The 17224-nt window shown below is 33.3% G+C and overlaps 1 protein-coding gene across 1 annotated transcript; it reads right to left on the bottom strand.

Moving 5' to 3' along the window:
- Positions 1-5988: 5988 nt before the first annotated feature.
- LOC143256868 (stress-associated endoplasmic reticulum protein 2-like) lies at positions 5989-13379 on the bottom strand. Its single transcript, XM_076514664.1, has 3 exons — positions 13182-13379; positions 8408-8480; positions 5989-6270 (listed from the first exon to the last, which is right to left on the bottom strand). The coding sequence occupies exons 1-3, from the start codon at positions 13266-13268 to the stop codon at positions 6233-6235; spliced, it is 198 nt and encodes a 65-aa protein (XP_076370779.1). The 5' UTR covers positions 13269-13379; the 3' UTR covers positions 5989-6232.
- Between the last annotated feature and the right edge of the window lie 3845 nt (positions 13380-17224).

The following is a 17224-nucleotide window of genomic DNA, read 5'->3' as shown; positions in this document are numbered from 1 at the left end:
CAGCAAGTGGTACTTGTTTTCCTTAACTATGGTCAGCAGTTCAAAATTATGAACAGTGTCAAATAATTTTAATAGCTTTGTCATGAACAAACATCTGATAATTGAATAAAATGTGAACAAGTTTTCTGCAAATGCAAAATTCTTCATTTGATATAACTTTGGTTTGTGAAATAGGATTATTAATGTCAGCCATGTCATGGTTTTTTGACAAAGTGTTCAGTACCAGTGTTACTAATGTCACAGACACGTTTCCTTAGCATAAATGTAGAAGCAAATGTTATAAAGCACTGAACTATGATTCTCTGACTGTGATGCAGACAGTCATCCCAAGATATCTAAGACAGAAGTGTCTCCAGATTATAGACAATAAAAAAAGACTGAAGGGCATCAGAATATTATCCAAACTTGCATTAACACTTAATTACAGTACTTCTTGCCACAATCAAGTAAAGATATTTTTTGCAGGTGTGAACAATGCATGGTATGTATCACCCAAAGAAACGAAGAGTCAAAAAAGTAAATTCCAAAAGAGATTGCTAGATCGTTTCTCAAGAAGATATCACTGGAACAATAAATTTAAATAAGTCATTGATACATAACTGTCACTACTGACTACTTCACAAAGTAGACCCAAGATTATCTTATCCTTTGATTAATACTTTGATATAGTTCATATCTCGTTTATTTGCAGGGCACACATTAGAAAGATAATTTCATCGGCCAACTGTACCAAGTTGTTTTGTGTTACATGTGGCGAAAATGCACTTCACCTTACTAATCCCAATCAGGTGGTTTAGCAGAATGGAAAATACATTCTAACAAGCTAATGCTTGCCAACTTTGTTCATCCTAGTCAAACTGACTGATGAAGAGCAAGCTTGAGTTCTACCAATGTAAAGGGGGCAAATATCAACACCACTCTAGAGGGTATTATGTCCATTAAAATTCTCCAGGATTAAAAAGGAAGGCAGTAACTGTTCATTGAGAGCATCAAGGTATCCTCAGAAGACAAGTAGAGAGAACAAATAGTGATGGTACGACTCAAGGAAACACGGATGGCTATAGCATCCAAGGGTGTATTTAGTGGCAAAGACAGGTCAGGCACATGCTAATCAACCAGCAATGTCACCTTTCCATGCACTCGTCCATTACACAAACTGTCATTTCTGTACATACAAAGAAAACTGCCGGAGGGTCACTGCATTGGCATGTTTCAGAAACGTTTTCTGTAAAGAGAGACTCACCCAGGATTATGAGAATCAATCAAATACTTGATGCTATCTATTTTCGAACATAAACCCTAACAGTACCACTGTATCAAAATGGTCAATTTTTTTTTATATGGAGGGGAATGGGACAGGGATCTCTTCTGTTTTTGACCACGTTTTTTTTCTTCATTGGACGGAGGCCTATTGAACTCCATGAATCTTGTCCTGGGTTGAGTAGGTAGGTCTATGTTTGTGGGCGAAAATTTCAATGACTAATGATGTGAATGAGTAATTGTTTTGCATCTTGAAGCTGGAGAAAAAGATGGACCCGAGGAAATGCCCGAACTCAAAGCAAAAGGAAGTGGGCTCGGGCAACCATTGGGAAGAGTGACGGGTACAAAGATGGAAGTAAACATATACTCGTCAACTATTTTAACCACGGAGAACAAGACTCTTCAGATGTTTTGCAAACGACTCCGCTGGAGGCACAGAAAAACCTGTTTTCAGTTCTACTGTGGCAGTAGAACAAAGTGCATCAGTGTATGTCTGAGATGGAGTGGTAGACAATAACATCCAAGCCTCTAGGTAGGAGATACTGTTTAGTCTTCAAACATTGTACCTCTTTCTTCTCCACCTACTTACGGCAAGAACTAGAATAAGAGAAGTGTGACATCCTACAGTTAACACAGAGTGGTTCCAGTTTGCACTCATAGGAGTCATGGTCTTTTCCACCACAGCAAGCACATGTTATAGAACCATAACATAATGTTTTTGAGTGACAAAATCACTGATATTGGAAACATCTGAGAAGGTTGGGAATATATGACTGTACCTTACAGTTCAAATAACCTGCCTTGACTATGGCAATTTAAGCATCAATATCAGAACATTAGTATGCATCACAATTCTACCTTTGTGAATGGAGATTTGGTGCAATGCAAAAGTGCCTTCCAACTCGAGAATGTTCAAGTCCCTCTCAACAATAACTCTTTTAGAAGAATTCAAGATATCATGAGGAATAACCTCCATGGGTATGTTCCCAATGCTCTTTGAATTCAGGAGGAGTTTGGTATGTTGTGGTGAAGATGTTGCCATCAAGATGTCTCTTGAGTGCAGCATCTTTAGTGACTTGGGAAGCCAGCAACCCCTTTCAAATGAAAAAGAAGGACATCTGCCCAATATATTTCTCAGACAATGAATACAGAACGAGAAATCAAGGTGTTGAGCTCGACTTTGATGGTGACTGTTTAAGAGAATTGTTCATACACTGTCATTTTCTGATAATCTGTTTTATCATTTTTATTTTGTGTTAATGAATGAGAGTATCCATAACAAAATAAGAACATTTCAGTGCTGACTGTTCCCATCAACCACAAAGCCCTAATGAGGGGACACACTGCAATGCAAAATAAGAACACTGCAGGGATGCCAGAGTTTTGTGAGCACTATACCCAAATAACGGCATCGGACACAATGCCCACAACACCTGTTGAGAATGCCCAATACTAGTAGTTGGTTGATCCTAGTCTAAGTGGACCAGCCGACTGACCCTTGGGGGACTACCTGTCTGCAGGAATTCAAAGCCAAAGTGGTGTGTTAGAGTTGGACCCCCAAACCACCATGATCCTCTCCTCCTCTTCATAGCTTGTCAAGCATGGGAAACACATAGGTCGGCATTCAGTTTACCTCCTCTGGGAGGTCCCCTCACTATGTATAGGAATCCACCTCCAGGGATACAAAACAGAATTTGATGTGCACATTTAAAGATAGGTGTAAATTTATCTTTAATTTATGGAGATACTAATACAAAGTAAGCTCAAGCCACTTGTTTTGTAGTCCCAGTAGGAAAGTCACTGTGCTACTAACTACATAGCAGCACACACTTAACACTTTGTTCTGTACATTATATCTTTGTATTCCTATAACATAGTATGCAATTGCAAGATTTCTTTTAATTTTTTTAAAAGCTATATTTAAAAAAGTTCTGAAAAAATGTATATACATAAAAGTTATTACACACTTTATTTCTTATGTTAAAAATGTAAATTTAACTTCTACAAAATAAAATATTTTTAAAAATTATCCTCACATTAGAGGAAAGTGATTAAAACTGAAACCAATAATTAAAAGTTTATCTCCATCTTTTCTTTAAATTTTGTTTGTTCTACAACTTTTGATTTATGTTTCAACTGACTATTTAACAAAAATGAAAGACACTATCAGAGTAGATTTGCATGGTGCCTTCATTAATTTTTTTTTTATTTCGCAAGGCTACATGAGGGCTATCTGCGCTAACCATCCCTTATTTATCAGTGTAAGACTAGAGGGAAGGCAGCTAGTCACCACCACCCACAGCCAACTCTTGGGCTACTCTTTTACTAAGATTATGTCTGTTTGTTATCAAATTGCTGGCTGGTTGCTAATTTGCCAGTATTGTTTTGACTGCTGGGGATGAGGTAAGAAATACTAGACTAAAAAAATTAAGAGTAAATAAGACATAACTATGAATATATCTCACTTATGTACTCAGGTCAAAGCTTTAATAAGGTATCACTTAAGCCCATGGGTTATATACTTTAACTAATTATTTACATAAAGAAACCTGTATCACTTGTTTCAATAGGTTGCATTCCAAGTCCAAATAAAAATGCATAGATACTACTATTATATGTGTATATATATAAAAACATTTTCAATCATTTTCAGTGACAGTTAAATTTTTTTTTGGTTAGATTGTGTGAAGCCATGGCATAAAACATGTGGGCCAGAAATCTATTGAAATTGTTTAGAGGCACACATTAACATTATCATAAAACATATCTGTAGTTTGTTTCCATCATGTTTGGTTTCACAAATATCTGTTCTTTTAGAGAAACAACTTCTGCCCAATTCACTGCTCCAGTACAAGTAACAAACTAATCACAGAATACCAACAGCACAAAAGTACAAACGTATTCACCAACTCCTTGAGATGTAAAGAAAATGTATTCTGTTATCAAGTCATTACTGTTTTCAAGTGGGACATTCCAACTTCACAAAGACATTATCCTCCCAAGGAATTGCCTAAAAGGCATCTCAGAGAAAGTAACAGGACAAGTCCCATATAGTAATCAACAATATAATGTATCATCACAGGACCTCATATAATCCCATGTGGAATAAACATCTATCACACTGAAATATGTAGGTATCAGGGCTAAACAAAGTGTAGAAAATGAGCAGAGGGTAAAGTCAAGAAAAACTTGTCAGAATGTATTTAAAGCCTACAGTGAAGATTAAACTGTCATTACAACCACAAATAATTTTTATACCAAAGGCAGTGAGACAGCTGACTGGGCATTCATCTCATAGAAACGACATTCTACTACAAGATATTCAAGCCTTCCACAAGCATGGAGCTGGATGCCATAAAACAAGCACTCCTCTGAATTGCTAAAAGCAACAGAATGAAAATAAATTAAATACAGTGCCATCAACATAGCATTCTTAATTGGTTCAAGAATAGTACTGCATAAAATTGGAGGCAGGTGATCCCAACATGGATGTTAGAAAACAAAAAAACAAACAACAACAAAGAAGCATGGTAAATACCAACTGGATTTGTGTGACAGGCCATGCAGGAGTCAAACTGAACAAGCAAGTTGAGAAGCTCACATGAGAAGCCTTTTAATAAAATCTTGCAAAACTATACTGGCAGGATATTGACCTCCTCTATACCAGCAAGATGGAAGAAACAACCGTGAAATGTTTTTATTGACATTCAAACAGAATATGTTGGAAAACAAAATACCATACAGTGTAGACAGAAAAAACAAAATAATATGAATGAACAGGGCATTATACAGTTGTTTGTTTTACAACAAAACCACTTGAGCTATAATGTCAACTGCAGGGAAATGAGCCTTTGATTTTAGCGTTGCAAGTTAATACACTTAACACTGTACCACCAAGGGATGATAGTACACAGCTATAGGCCATTGGTAATATGAATAAAGGAACACACTTTACCTCTGGTGAGGCAGTTAGTCTCCACACAAGGAGTTAGTGATCTCTGGGATTGTCTTCTAGTGCTCATCATAATGTTTAAACTCCATTTATTCAAATATAATGCAAACATCCAAATTTAAAAAAACCCTGTTATATACTGTCATATAAAAATACGAATAACAAATATAGTTTATACTGCTGACAGCACCTCTTGAAACAGAAAGGTGTGAATAGACACATTAGCCCATAGAAGATACAAAAATCTTGTTATTTTTTAATTTAACTTAATTTAATTTAATTTTGAAAAAAATAAAATTTATGATTTCCTAAAACTACATGTTTTAAGAATTTAATTTTCATTTCTCAATCTCATTGTGATTTTTGGGTTTTCTTTTTGTCTATTTTCATCTTGGTGAAAAGTTTCTACCCCCAAAGAAGTTACTTTCAACAGTTTATGTACCACACCACCATCTTTAATAATTACTCCTTGCAGTTTTTATTTTTCAGCACCTGTTCATGAGAAAATCAATTTAGAAATAAAATGCAAGAACTAACAATTAAAAAGGTTAATGTGGTATATAAACTTACCCCTTACAGAATTTGATCACCCTCTTTGTAGTAGTTTTTCACTAACATGAAAATAAAAACCAGAAAAAAAAATAAAACAGCAATTCCAAAAACAATTTAAATTCAACAAATTAAAATTAATACAATTCTAATCTCTCCCCCTATGTCTTTGTACTTCTGTAAATATGCAACTTATTTGGAAGTCTAACAACACTTATTACAACTCATTCATTTTTTAAAATATATATTTGAAAATGCAGTTTCAAGTTGCATACATACAATTAATAAAATACAGAGTTCAGATAAAGGTAAAAATATCACACACACATCTTTTTACAAGATTGTGCAGTTACATGCAAGTTATTCAATAATTATCTGATCCAATATGGTTTGAACATTTTTCCTGAATGAAAGATCCAGAGCTGTGTTAGGAATGTTTCTTGAACTAGCAAGTGCTTCTTTATCACTTCTTTAGCCATATCTGATGCTCTGTATAATTTGGAAGATAGCTGTTAAAAAACAATGTTGAATAAAATTAGTTATTTATTAAGAATAAATACAATAGTGTTACAAACAAGGACGATTCAAAAGTTTCAATGCATTAAAATCTATTTTAAAATAATTCAGGAGATGTGAAACAATTCCTAAAACAATTAAATCCTTAATCTAGAACATCCCAAGATGACAAACCCCAGAAGTTTCCACAAGAAAGTAACATTTATACAGCCATTACAAAGACCCAAAATACTTAGTAAAATTCTTTCAAAGGTACAGAAACATTTATATGCAAGTTAATACATTTTACTGAGACATTTTGCCTGAATAGTAATTTATACAGACATAAGTGAATGTACTCATCACCAATGAAGAGACATGTTTAGGTTAATCTATAAATTTAAATTATTTCAGGGACTTTAAAAAGGTTAATTGTGTTGCACTCTGAGCTACTTATACCACCAATGAAAAGTGACTGGCAAGCATTTCAGTCACCCTATTTTCTACACCCTAACTATGTGGAGTCTATTAACTGATCAACTTTGTAACCATCAAAAGAAAAAGTATAAATCGTGTTTTTCTCATTCTAGAATTACTACATATTATAACATATTATATTTGCATATATTTATTTATTTTTATTATGACTTAATTGTGCTTAGCTAACATTACAAAACTTGCAATGATGCAGTGCACATGCAATAAAGTTACTGTATCCAAGAGTATAAAACTGACATTTTAGTCTACTGTCATGGCTATGTTTTAGTGGACCAACATTTCGTAATATTCAGTCATATTTCAATTATTACATTATACACTCATAAAGATTATTACTATTCAGAAATAAGTTATGAAATGGTTTTCTAAAAATATAGAACAATATATCAAGAAGTAAAACAATTATGTCTTCTAGTTACAATCTTCAAACTTAGTTGCTGTTGGACATAGGCTGCTAAGCCTTTTAAAATTTTGCAAGGTAATCAAATAAATTTTTTTAGATTTTATATATATATACATACACACACACACACACACAGTTGAATAACCAAAAAATTATATAACTATACTGATACCAAAGAATTTTAATATAATTCTATTAAGCTTAGAAACTAAGCTGTAGTCAAGTTTAAAAAAATATAAAACTTCAAGCACACAAAAGACACAACTTACCTCCTTGAAATCTTGGATCAAAAGAACATGGGTAGTCTTTTTATGAATTAAAATATCCAAGAAAACTACTAGGGGGACATTAAGTTGTGGATTGGTTATTCATATGTCATATTGAAGTGTATATAAGGGATCATTTCAAAAAATATAAAGATGGTAATGGGGCAACAAGCCATATCTCAGCAAAATGAAAAGATAGAGTTCTTATTTTACATTCTAGCTTGTCAATATTGGTGATTCAAAGTTCCTAATTTGCACAAAACTGTACAATTTAGTATTCTGAAATCACACACACCTAATTTTAAACAGCACTGCATTCAACAAACTATGCAACTCACTAAAATCTATGTTAAGGTGTTATTTTAATATTTACTTTTAAATTAAGAAATTAAAACATATATTATAAAGTTTGAATTATAATCTACAACTTGATCACAAACATACTGAAATAAATTCATTAAGTAGTAGTTCAATCAAATTTTGAATCCAAGCCAATAAACATAATGACATGGCCTCTGACCAGTGACCTGATGTGACAGAGTTAATAAAGACAAATTTTGACCCATGCTGAAATGGAATAGCTAATCCTTCTCTTGTCAGACAACAGTCCACAAATGTACATGAATAATACTAAACTAATGCAAGTCCTTACAAACAACAGGACAAGATGGACAAGTATAACATTAAAACAAATTATTGCCTTGGTCAAATGAATCTTTATTTGTATAAAAAGTAAAAGTGCTCTACCCTACATCACTAATGACTCCAAAACATGTAAGCAAACTTTTCGCTTTATACTGACGTTCAAAATAATGCTAATATTCACTAGATTTTAAATCACACAAAATGTTTTTTGAACAAAACTTTTGAGTATTTGTATAACAGAAAAAATGCACCAAAAATCATCAATATTAATGGTAAAATTACAATTGAAACCAGAAAAATCAGTTATAATATTAAAAACTATCATTAAAAGTTACTTACCAGATCCGCAAACAACAAAGATGAACAAACCAATCATCCAAGGTCCAACAGGTAATTTTTCTTCTTGAGGTTTCTTTAAAGGTGAAAAAATCTTAGATTTTGTTTTGTAATTATACACAATAATATGAATTTGTCTTAGTTAATTTAGATACTGAAACCAATGTAAGTCATTTTAGATATAAAATTAAAATAGGTAAAGCCTTTGTCCATAATCCTGTGTAATTAAAAGAAAGCAGAGTTATAAATGGAATATGAACAAGGTGACTGTTACATGCAAGATATCTTGGGCTCAGTGACTTACAGTAATGAAAGCATATTCAATAAATTACTTCACAAAAATATTTAGATTTGAAAGGATGGGCAAGTAAACAGCAGTTGACTTTTAATTATAATTTTGACAGGAATAACTTTGACAGTATTATGATGAATCTTAGTGCTGTGACTGGTCAATCTCTTATGCCATCCAAGTAGTGTGCTGTTGTTAGTGGTAAGGCAAGTACAAATTAAGTCTGTATCTACAGCAACATTAAATGTTAATTTAAAGAGGTTATAATTTCATTGTATAAACCACTGGATAGACCTCATTTGTAGTACTATATTCAGTCTTGGGTACCTTACCTTAGGAAAGATATTGAATTGTTGGAAAGTATTCAAGAGGGCAACTAAAATGATACCTTGAATTGTGAAGTTGTCATACAAAGTTTAAAGTCTACAACATTATTTTTCTGAATAAACAAAAAGTTACAGGGGATATGATTAAGGTATTTAAGTTTAAGGGAATTCACAGGGTTTTAACATTTAATAGTGATAATATTAGAACTAGATACCAAAGGTACATAATATTATCAATCAGACTTCAAATTAACTTGATATACTAAAACTACTCAATTAAATCATAAGTTTCAAACAAGACATACAGTTCAGTGAGACAAATATAACTTCAAATGTACTTGAATTTTCAAGGGAAAAAATTCCAATACTGTACAAAGTGTGTTTTAGTAGTAATTTTCTTTTGATATTTTTAGTTTGTGATATTTGTACAGATAAAAGATAAAATAATTCACTATATACAATATTAGTACTTGTCTCCATTAATCATACACAGTATAGATGCAGTCATCATGTTTCACCTATGTATTTGTTATCACTTAAAAGGACAATTTATTTAGGAGTATTTTGTGGTCTTACATTATGTTCTGAAGGGGAAAAAACTGTTAATACAACATTACACAAGACACTCCTCCAGACAGGCTGTCCAATGTACTCTCATCATATTTTAAGTTTTTCATCAAGAAAACCCACAAGGTATTTGAAATAATAATAATAGATATTTCAGTTATGTGTATGAAAATAATTACTAAAAAGTTAAATATTAAGATTTATCAAAACAAAAAAAATGGGGGACGTAGATGCTAAAAACACATCCCCTTCTAAAAAATATTTATACATCTTAGTTGAATTTCTGTGTAACAGGGTTAATAAAATTAAATCATTCTGCATAAAATCAAAATTAGCTACTTAATGCAGTGGTTCCTAGTGTCAGTCCACAGAAATTTCAGTTAGTATGCATGGCAGTTGAAAATAAAATGTTCAAAATGTATCTACTGAAATGTATTATTTAATTTAACATCCATTCTATGACTGTGGGGTACATCTCATATACAAGATTTAAACACCTGTTGAATCAGCAACAAAAGGTAATTGGATAAAAGTCTTTAAAAATTCTTTTTTTGTCCATTAAAGATGTCAAAAGTAGCTATTTTTTACAAATTTGACAGATGTAACCCACAAAACAAGATCTCAATGTGCAAGCTTCCCATTTTTGCCACATGCTATGTTTTCTTCAGAAACTGCTTTTAAAGCAACCACAGGTGATCCATGGCAAATAAGTGATTTATAGCATTATACCATTACAATGTAAATGCCAAATTGAAGACTGTAATGCCTGTAAAAGATGTGGTTGTCCCCTTAGTAGTCAATTTCAGAGGAAATTAATTGTAAAATGTGTAGACAAATTATTGCACTGAAAAGTAATCATTGAAGAAAAGCAGTGAAAACTCGAGTATGATGAAACAACACATGTTGCTGAGAGGAATGAGTCTTTGAATCAAATGAAAAACTAAACCTTGAAAGACTTTATGCCCTCATATTGCATAGAAAATAAATTCCAGACAAATTATCCAAGCAAATAATGTCATACAATTACAGGAATTCAAATGGATCTTATAATTACACAGTAATAGATTAGGTATGTTACCTTGGTTTTCCTAAAATGCTGATGAACAGAAAGAAAACATACTTCATAATCCATCAAAAAATGCAAGTTGTTTAGGAAACATTTTACACTTTACAATGCAAAGACATGCTCAAAATAACCTACTGTGTGGATAATTAGAGTGACACAACAACAGCAATGTCATATACTCATTTGACTATGCAGCAAGTACAATTGGTTTTCATTGAGTCAAGCTTAGACAAGTGATCCAATTAGCATACCCAGCATGAAGTTATATTTATTTAGAATACTCTTGATCTTAGAAGCCCCTCGACACCAATGTTATATTAATTTTCCACACTTCAAGTGCATTACAATCCAAAGTGACAATGCAAGTGTTTATCAAGCAAAGTATTTAATATTGTATATCAAGACGGCTGATATTAAAACTTTTATTAAAACAAAATAGAGGACAATGTTTTGACCCTCTTGGGTCTTCTTCAGGTTATCAAACAGAGTTTGCAATTGACAATTGCTAGGCATGTCTTAGGGATGAGAGTGTAAACATGTACAGGATTGTAGGTAGCATTGCAGTTAGATGTCAGGTTATTAATGAATATAGGCATAAAGGTATTCCTTTATACTGATTTAATTTTGGTTTTAGTTGTTGTATAAGTGGGGCTTCTTTGATTTTGCATTTGTTGGTATTTATTTCCCCATTTAGTATTTGGGTGTTTTCTGTGGTTATGTTGTGTATTTAGTATGCAATGTTCAAAAATGTGTAAAGGTGTTTTCTTTGTGTGTTCTTTAAATCTGGTTTCCATTTTTGTGTTTGTTTCTCCAATATATAAGTCATGGCAGTTGTTGCATTGCATTTTGTAAATAATTTTGGTGTTGTATTTGTCATTGCAGTTTTTACATAGTATGAGCTTTAGTTTTGGACATGGTTTTTGAATAAATTTGGTGTTTACTGGAATGTCGTGTTTTGTTACAAGTTTTTTTTCCAAATGTTGGTTATTTTTTTTGCTAATGTTGGATATATATGGTATGCAGCAATGTAAGGTTTTGTAGTTGGTTATATCTTAGGATTTATTACTGTTTGTTTGTTGTTGATCTAAGTGTGTATATAATTTTTTCAACAGTTTTTGGAGGAAATTCATATTATTACATATGTGTTAATTATTTCAGACTCCTGATAATTCGTTGTTTACTAAGACTGCTGACACTACTGAATAATGTATATAAAATATATCTAAACTAAATCAATTAATTGGGGCACAAACATAAGTAATTAACAATCCAGTCTCAATAGGTAAAGTTGGTATTTATCTACTATTCCACATTTTATGTTTTAAAATACAATTCTTTTTACATAATTTAATAAATATAAACTACAGTTTTATAATACAATGACACTTTAAAATGTATATTTTACACTCCTATTTGGGCTAAATTATATTTATACTAATATTACGAGAAATGTCAGTCATAAGTTCAGAATCCTGACTCTTAGGTTTGAACAAATTATTTTCAATTGTGACATAATTCCTAGTTACTTAAAAATAATTCTTTTTTTTTTTCCAAATGTGTTTCAAACTGATACTGTGATTGGGAATTCATTTTAAATTTGTTTTTAAAGCTATTGGTCACTAGATAAAATAATGAATCAGTTGTACAACTGGGTTATTTTAAAGCACATGTTATCTTTAAATAAGTAATATTACTGCTAATAGTAGTACTAACTGATGGGCTATCAATAATAGTACTAGCAGTAATCCTACTGGTAGTATAATTTTTACTTTTAATCAAAAATATTCTTTCCTGCTGGAACTTTGTTACATATATAAATAAATAATTATGTGTGTGTGTGTGTGTGTGTGTGTATATACAAGACTTTACATTTCAGTAGTTTGTCTACAAATGTGGTGAATATTGTTAAATGACTTTAGTGAAAAGTCTTCATATTTGAATGATATTGTTTATTTGTGTTTACTGAATGAAACGGCCTAGAGTGGGCGCACCAAAAGCAAAATGTATCTCGTCCTTAACTTATGCTTACATGTACGTATGTACGTGTGGATGGTTGGGTGTATAAAATTTAACTTACTCTTGGCCCCAATTAATAGTCTTATGTGTACAAAAATTAATCTCAGTGACAAAGTCAGCTGTGACCACGTAACGTTAAATACAGTGATTATTTGTAATATCAGTATCGAATACCGTGAATACCGAGAAAAAAGTGACTTAAGAGAAATATATATAGTTAATAAATACAAGATGAAATTACCATCTTTTAGTTAGCATTACTGTTGTATTGACAACATACTTATTTACAATTGGTCTGAAAAAGCAGCAATACTGTTATCTTTCCGCGAAATTTAGTTTATTTTCTACGTAACTTACAAATACGTAATGTGACAGTGTACACTTCATTCTGTGTTGTTGACGTACCAGTATTACTACTCAAGGTACAACATGCGAAAAAATTACAAATAATAATAAATCATGAATCTGTTTTCATAGAGAGAAATTTTTGACGTAAAGCAGTCAAAAACTTACCGTTGTCTTAGGGACATTTCCTCTCTGAGTAACATTTTTACTTGCTTTTTCATTAGCAACTCTCATGCGTTGACTGTAGGCTACCATATTAAGCTTGAGTCTGCTTACCCTCTTTTGACACCTATAATCCAATGGTGTGAAAAAGAATATCTACCTGCGAGAGGTGTATTTATAAAAAAATTTCCTGTATGAATCCGATATATAAAATAATTCTACATAAAATTTTGAAAATATAACAAAATTCAGATATAATTTTAAAATATATCTTTTACTAAATAAGTTTGGTTTAATGTTTGTGTTTAGGAAGTTGTTTCCTTTATCAGACAATTAAAGAAGAAACAGGGTTCGTAAATATTGCGCAATCTATCAACGTGTTTCGCAACACATCACCTAAATGTGTAAACAACGATACAGGATGTATCTGGCAGGCTAAACTTTAATATAATATTATCTCCAAATAAAATTTATAAATACCTCTCCGTACCGAGAAAATAAGAAGAACAATTGCTAACAAATAATTTGTAATTATGGGATGACTCTTTTTTTGAAAAATGATAACTGGTTCCGGAAATTGAAAATTCAACAATTTTGTATCTCAGATAATGGTATGGATATTAACACTTTTATCGAAAAGGAGAGAACAACGTTTCAATCTTCTTAAGTTATCTTTAGGTTAAGAAGGTTAACCTGAAGAAGACCTAGGAAGGTCGAAAAGTTATTCTCTCCTTATCAATAAAAGTGTTAATACCCATACCAGCCGTTGTGAGATACATTTTTCTTTCAAGTGGGTTTCTCGTCATCAAGAATTCAACAATTTTACACACTTGGTGGCTTTCGCTGGGAAAAGCTTTTGTTTTCTAAAATTGTGATAAAATAAATTCATTTTTAAAACAAATTATATTGCACGCACACACACACTATACATATATATATTTATCGTATAATTTATAAAATGAAGTTACAACTGAAATGCAACAAACCTAATGAATGAATCAAAGTCTTTACTAAGTAGTCGATTTTGCACTAAATCCTTTCCTTACATCTTTCACACTTTTCATTCTCTACCCAACAATCCTGGTCCGGTAGCTCAACTGAATGTGTAAAGAGTTATAACGCTATTATCGGGATAAGGAATCGGCGTTGGACAAAGTACAGATAGCCATTTGTATAGCTCTGAGCTTAAGAACAAACAAACAATCTGTTGTATATTTTAATTTTGAAGTTAGTCAGAGAACGTATGACATTAAGTTCGAAAATATATATAAAGGTAGACCGAGAATAATTAGAATGTTCTAAGTTTGACGTTTGTTTTTGAATATCGCGCAAAGCTACATGAGGGCGACCCGCACTAGCCATCCTTAATTTAGCAGTGTAAGATTAGAGGGAGGTAGCTATTCATCACCACCCACCGCCAACTCTTGGGCTACTCTTTTACCAATGAATAGTGGGATTAACCGTTACGTTATAATGCCCCCATGGCTGATAGGGGGAGCATGTTTGGTGCGAAGGAAATTCGAACCCGCGACCCTCAGATTACGAGTCGAACGTCTTAACTCACCTGGCCATTCAAGGCCAAGTTTGACGTCAAAAGTCTATTAAGTTCGGGGAGTATCGAGAGAATAGAGAATATTATAGATATGTGAATCAGTGAACTAGGTTTTCAGGTATTCATCTCTCTGATCACAAAGCTTTTGTAAGTGAGGTGGTAAGTCGTTCTTATATAAGGATTTGTATTGGAGTCCTACATCTTTCAGGGCCCGGCATGGCCAAGCGCGTAAGGCGTGCAACTCATAATCCGAGGGTCGCGGGTTCGCGCCCGCGTCGCGCTAAACATGCTCGCCCTCCCAGCCGTGGAGGCGTATAATGTGACGGTCAATCCCACTATTCGTTGGTAAAAGAGTAGCCCAAGAATTGGCGGTGGGTGGTGATGACTGGTTGCCTTCCCTCTAGTCTTACACTGCTAAATTAGGGACGGATAGCACAGATAGCCCTCGAGTAGCTTTGTGCGAAATTCCAAAACAAAACAAACCTACATCTTTCCTCAAAGGTGATCACTGTTGATATTCTTAGATGTGGAATTAGTACCTGTACAGCCTCGCATCATGCAATGTCTTATTCAAATTTCACTAAAATGTTATACATATACACAAAAATTTCAAGGTTTGTTTGTGTGTTTTGAATTTCACACAAAGCTACACAAGGGCTATTTGTGCTAGCCATCCATAATTTAGCAGTGCAAAACTAGACAGAAGGCAGCTGGTCATCACCACCCACCACTAACTCTTGGACTACTCTTGTACCAACAAACAGTGGGATTGACCGTCACAGTATAACGCCCCCATGGCTGGGAGGGCGAGCATGTTTGGCGCGACCCTCGGATTACGAGTCGCACGCCTTACGCGCTTGGCCATGCCAGGCCAAAATATGAATAAGTAGGTTTTGTATTATGTTCAGTAATTCCATGGATTTTGCATTTGTTCAGTACTTGTAGCATTTCTCAAGGTCATTTATTTTTAACATTTTCAATAAATTAGGATCTTTATATAGTTTTGTTTTATTCTACCTTTACGCAAAGTTCACCATTATAAAAATTATTATAGGGGTCACGGTAATACCCTGGAGAGTCTCAGGGGATAAGACAATGAAAAAGTCACATCGGGCTATCTACTGAGCCCACCGAGAAGAATCGAACCCCTGATTATAGCGTTGTAAATCCGTAAACATACCGCTGTACTAGCGGGAGGCGAAAAAAAAAAAGTTAAGAACTACTGCACTAGAGTCTCAACCAGTTTCACATAATTTTCGGCCTTGTGATTGCCCAAGATGCCCCGAACCACTGCGACAAAGCTGCCCCAAGCTTTTTTCCCTTCGTACTGAGCTTCTTGGGGAATTTTGTGCACTTCAGGACCTTCTTTATTTGTGGTACATGAAGGCTGCAGACTCCTTATCAAGAGTTGTGACAAATTGTTTCATAAGACCCAGTTTTATGTGCAATAGTGGGAACAACACCTTCTGGAGGTCCACTAGCGGCTCACACTTGACATTGTGCCTCCCCACAGAGAACTCGGGATGTTGTGGCCAGTGCTTCCTTTTCCTTTCTGTACCATCCCACAAAAGAGCAAAATAAAATTATTATGAAGAATAAATTTATTTCATTCACAACTAATGTGCAAGAGGTTCATGCAAAATACTTTTATATGTGGTACTTTTTCTATACTATTGGAAATTAAAAAAAAAAATATATTTAAATTTCCAAAAGGTTTAAAATTTGTCGAATATAAAATCTTACTCTTCAAGCAAGCAAAATTTGTCCGTCTTAACTTCTAGTTTTTTGCAGTGCTCACAGGTAAAATGAGGTGCCCAGGGTTTGTCTTGATCCCCGACAGGCATGCCGAAATATGGCTTGTAGGCTTCACACATTTCAACAGATGCTGTCACAGAGTACTTTTTCGCTCTTGTCTTGATAAATTGGCCACATACATAGCAGAATGCTTGAAGCTTCTTAATGTCATCTCTGATAAAATCAGATAGGTCTATGTGTTTGCTTAGGCAGCTAGAACTAAACTGAAGTGGTGGGCTCCTGTATATTTATATTACTATGGATAGTTTTAGAAAATTCTTAAAGGTTCTTGAAAAGTCTTGTAAGTTCTACATTCTAGAAAATTCTTATAAGTTCTACAACATTCTAGAAAGTTCTTGAAAATTTTTGCAAGTCCGAGAAAATTTTCTATCAACTACTCAGCACTGAATCTATCTCGAATGTTCTGGAAAATGGGTAAATTTGAAAATTACATTACCCAGGTCACGAAAGCAAAATTTGAAGAGAAAATAGGTATTTCCCATTTACTTTAGGCATAAGCAATTGGGAAATAACACTTTTTGCCCAAAAACAAGAAAAAGTAAAAATTTTGTTACAGAGTGTAATAGTACAATTGACTGTAACAATTCACAGACCATTATTCATGGGTTTCCCAAAAAAAAAGTTCGCTGATGACACTACTGATAAATGAAGGAGCTTTTCAATGAATGCATGTGGACTGATC

Source organism: Tachypleus tridentatus, chromosome 7 (assembly GCF_004210375.1).
Source record: "Tachypleus tridentatus isolate NWPU-2018 chromosome 7, ASM421037v1, whole genome shotgun sequence".
NCBI classification, from domain to species: Eukaryota; Metazoa; Arthropoda; class Merostomata; order Xiphosura; family Limulidae; genus Tachypleus; species Tachypleus tridentatus.
This window is presented reverse-complemented; position numbering and strand designations above follow the sequence as displayed.

Bases quoted from the DNA above. Each gene is read 5' to 3' on its own strand.
- LOC143256868 (XM_076514664.1), bottom strand. From the start codon at position 13,268: ATGGTAGCCTACAGTCAACGCATGAGAGTTGCTAATGAAAAAGCAAGT. The intron at 8,481-13,181 runs GTAAGTTTTTGA...TCACCTTTAAAG, and splicing joins GAAATGTCCCTAAGACAACG to AAACCTCAAGAAGAAAAATT. The intron at 6,271-8,407 runs GTAAGTAACTTT...GTTTTTTAACAG, and splicing joins CTTTGTTGTTTGCGGATCTG to CTATCTTCCAAATTATACAG.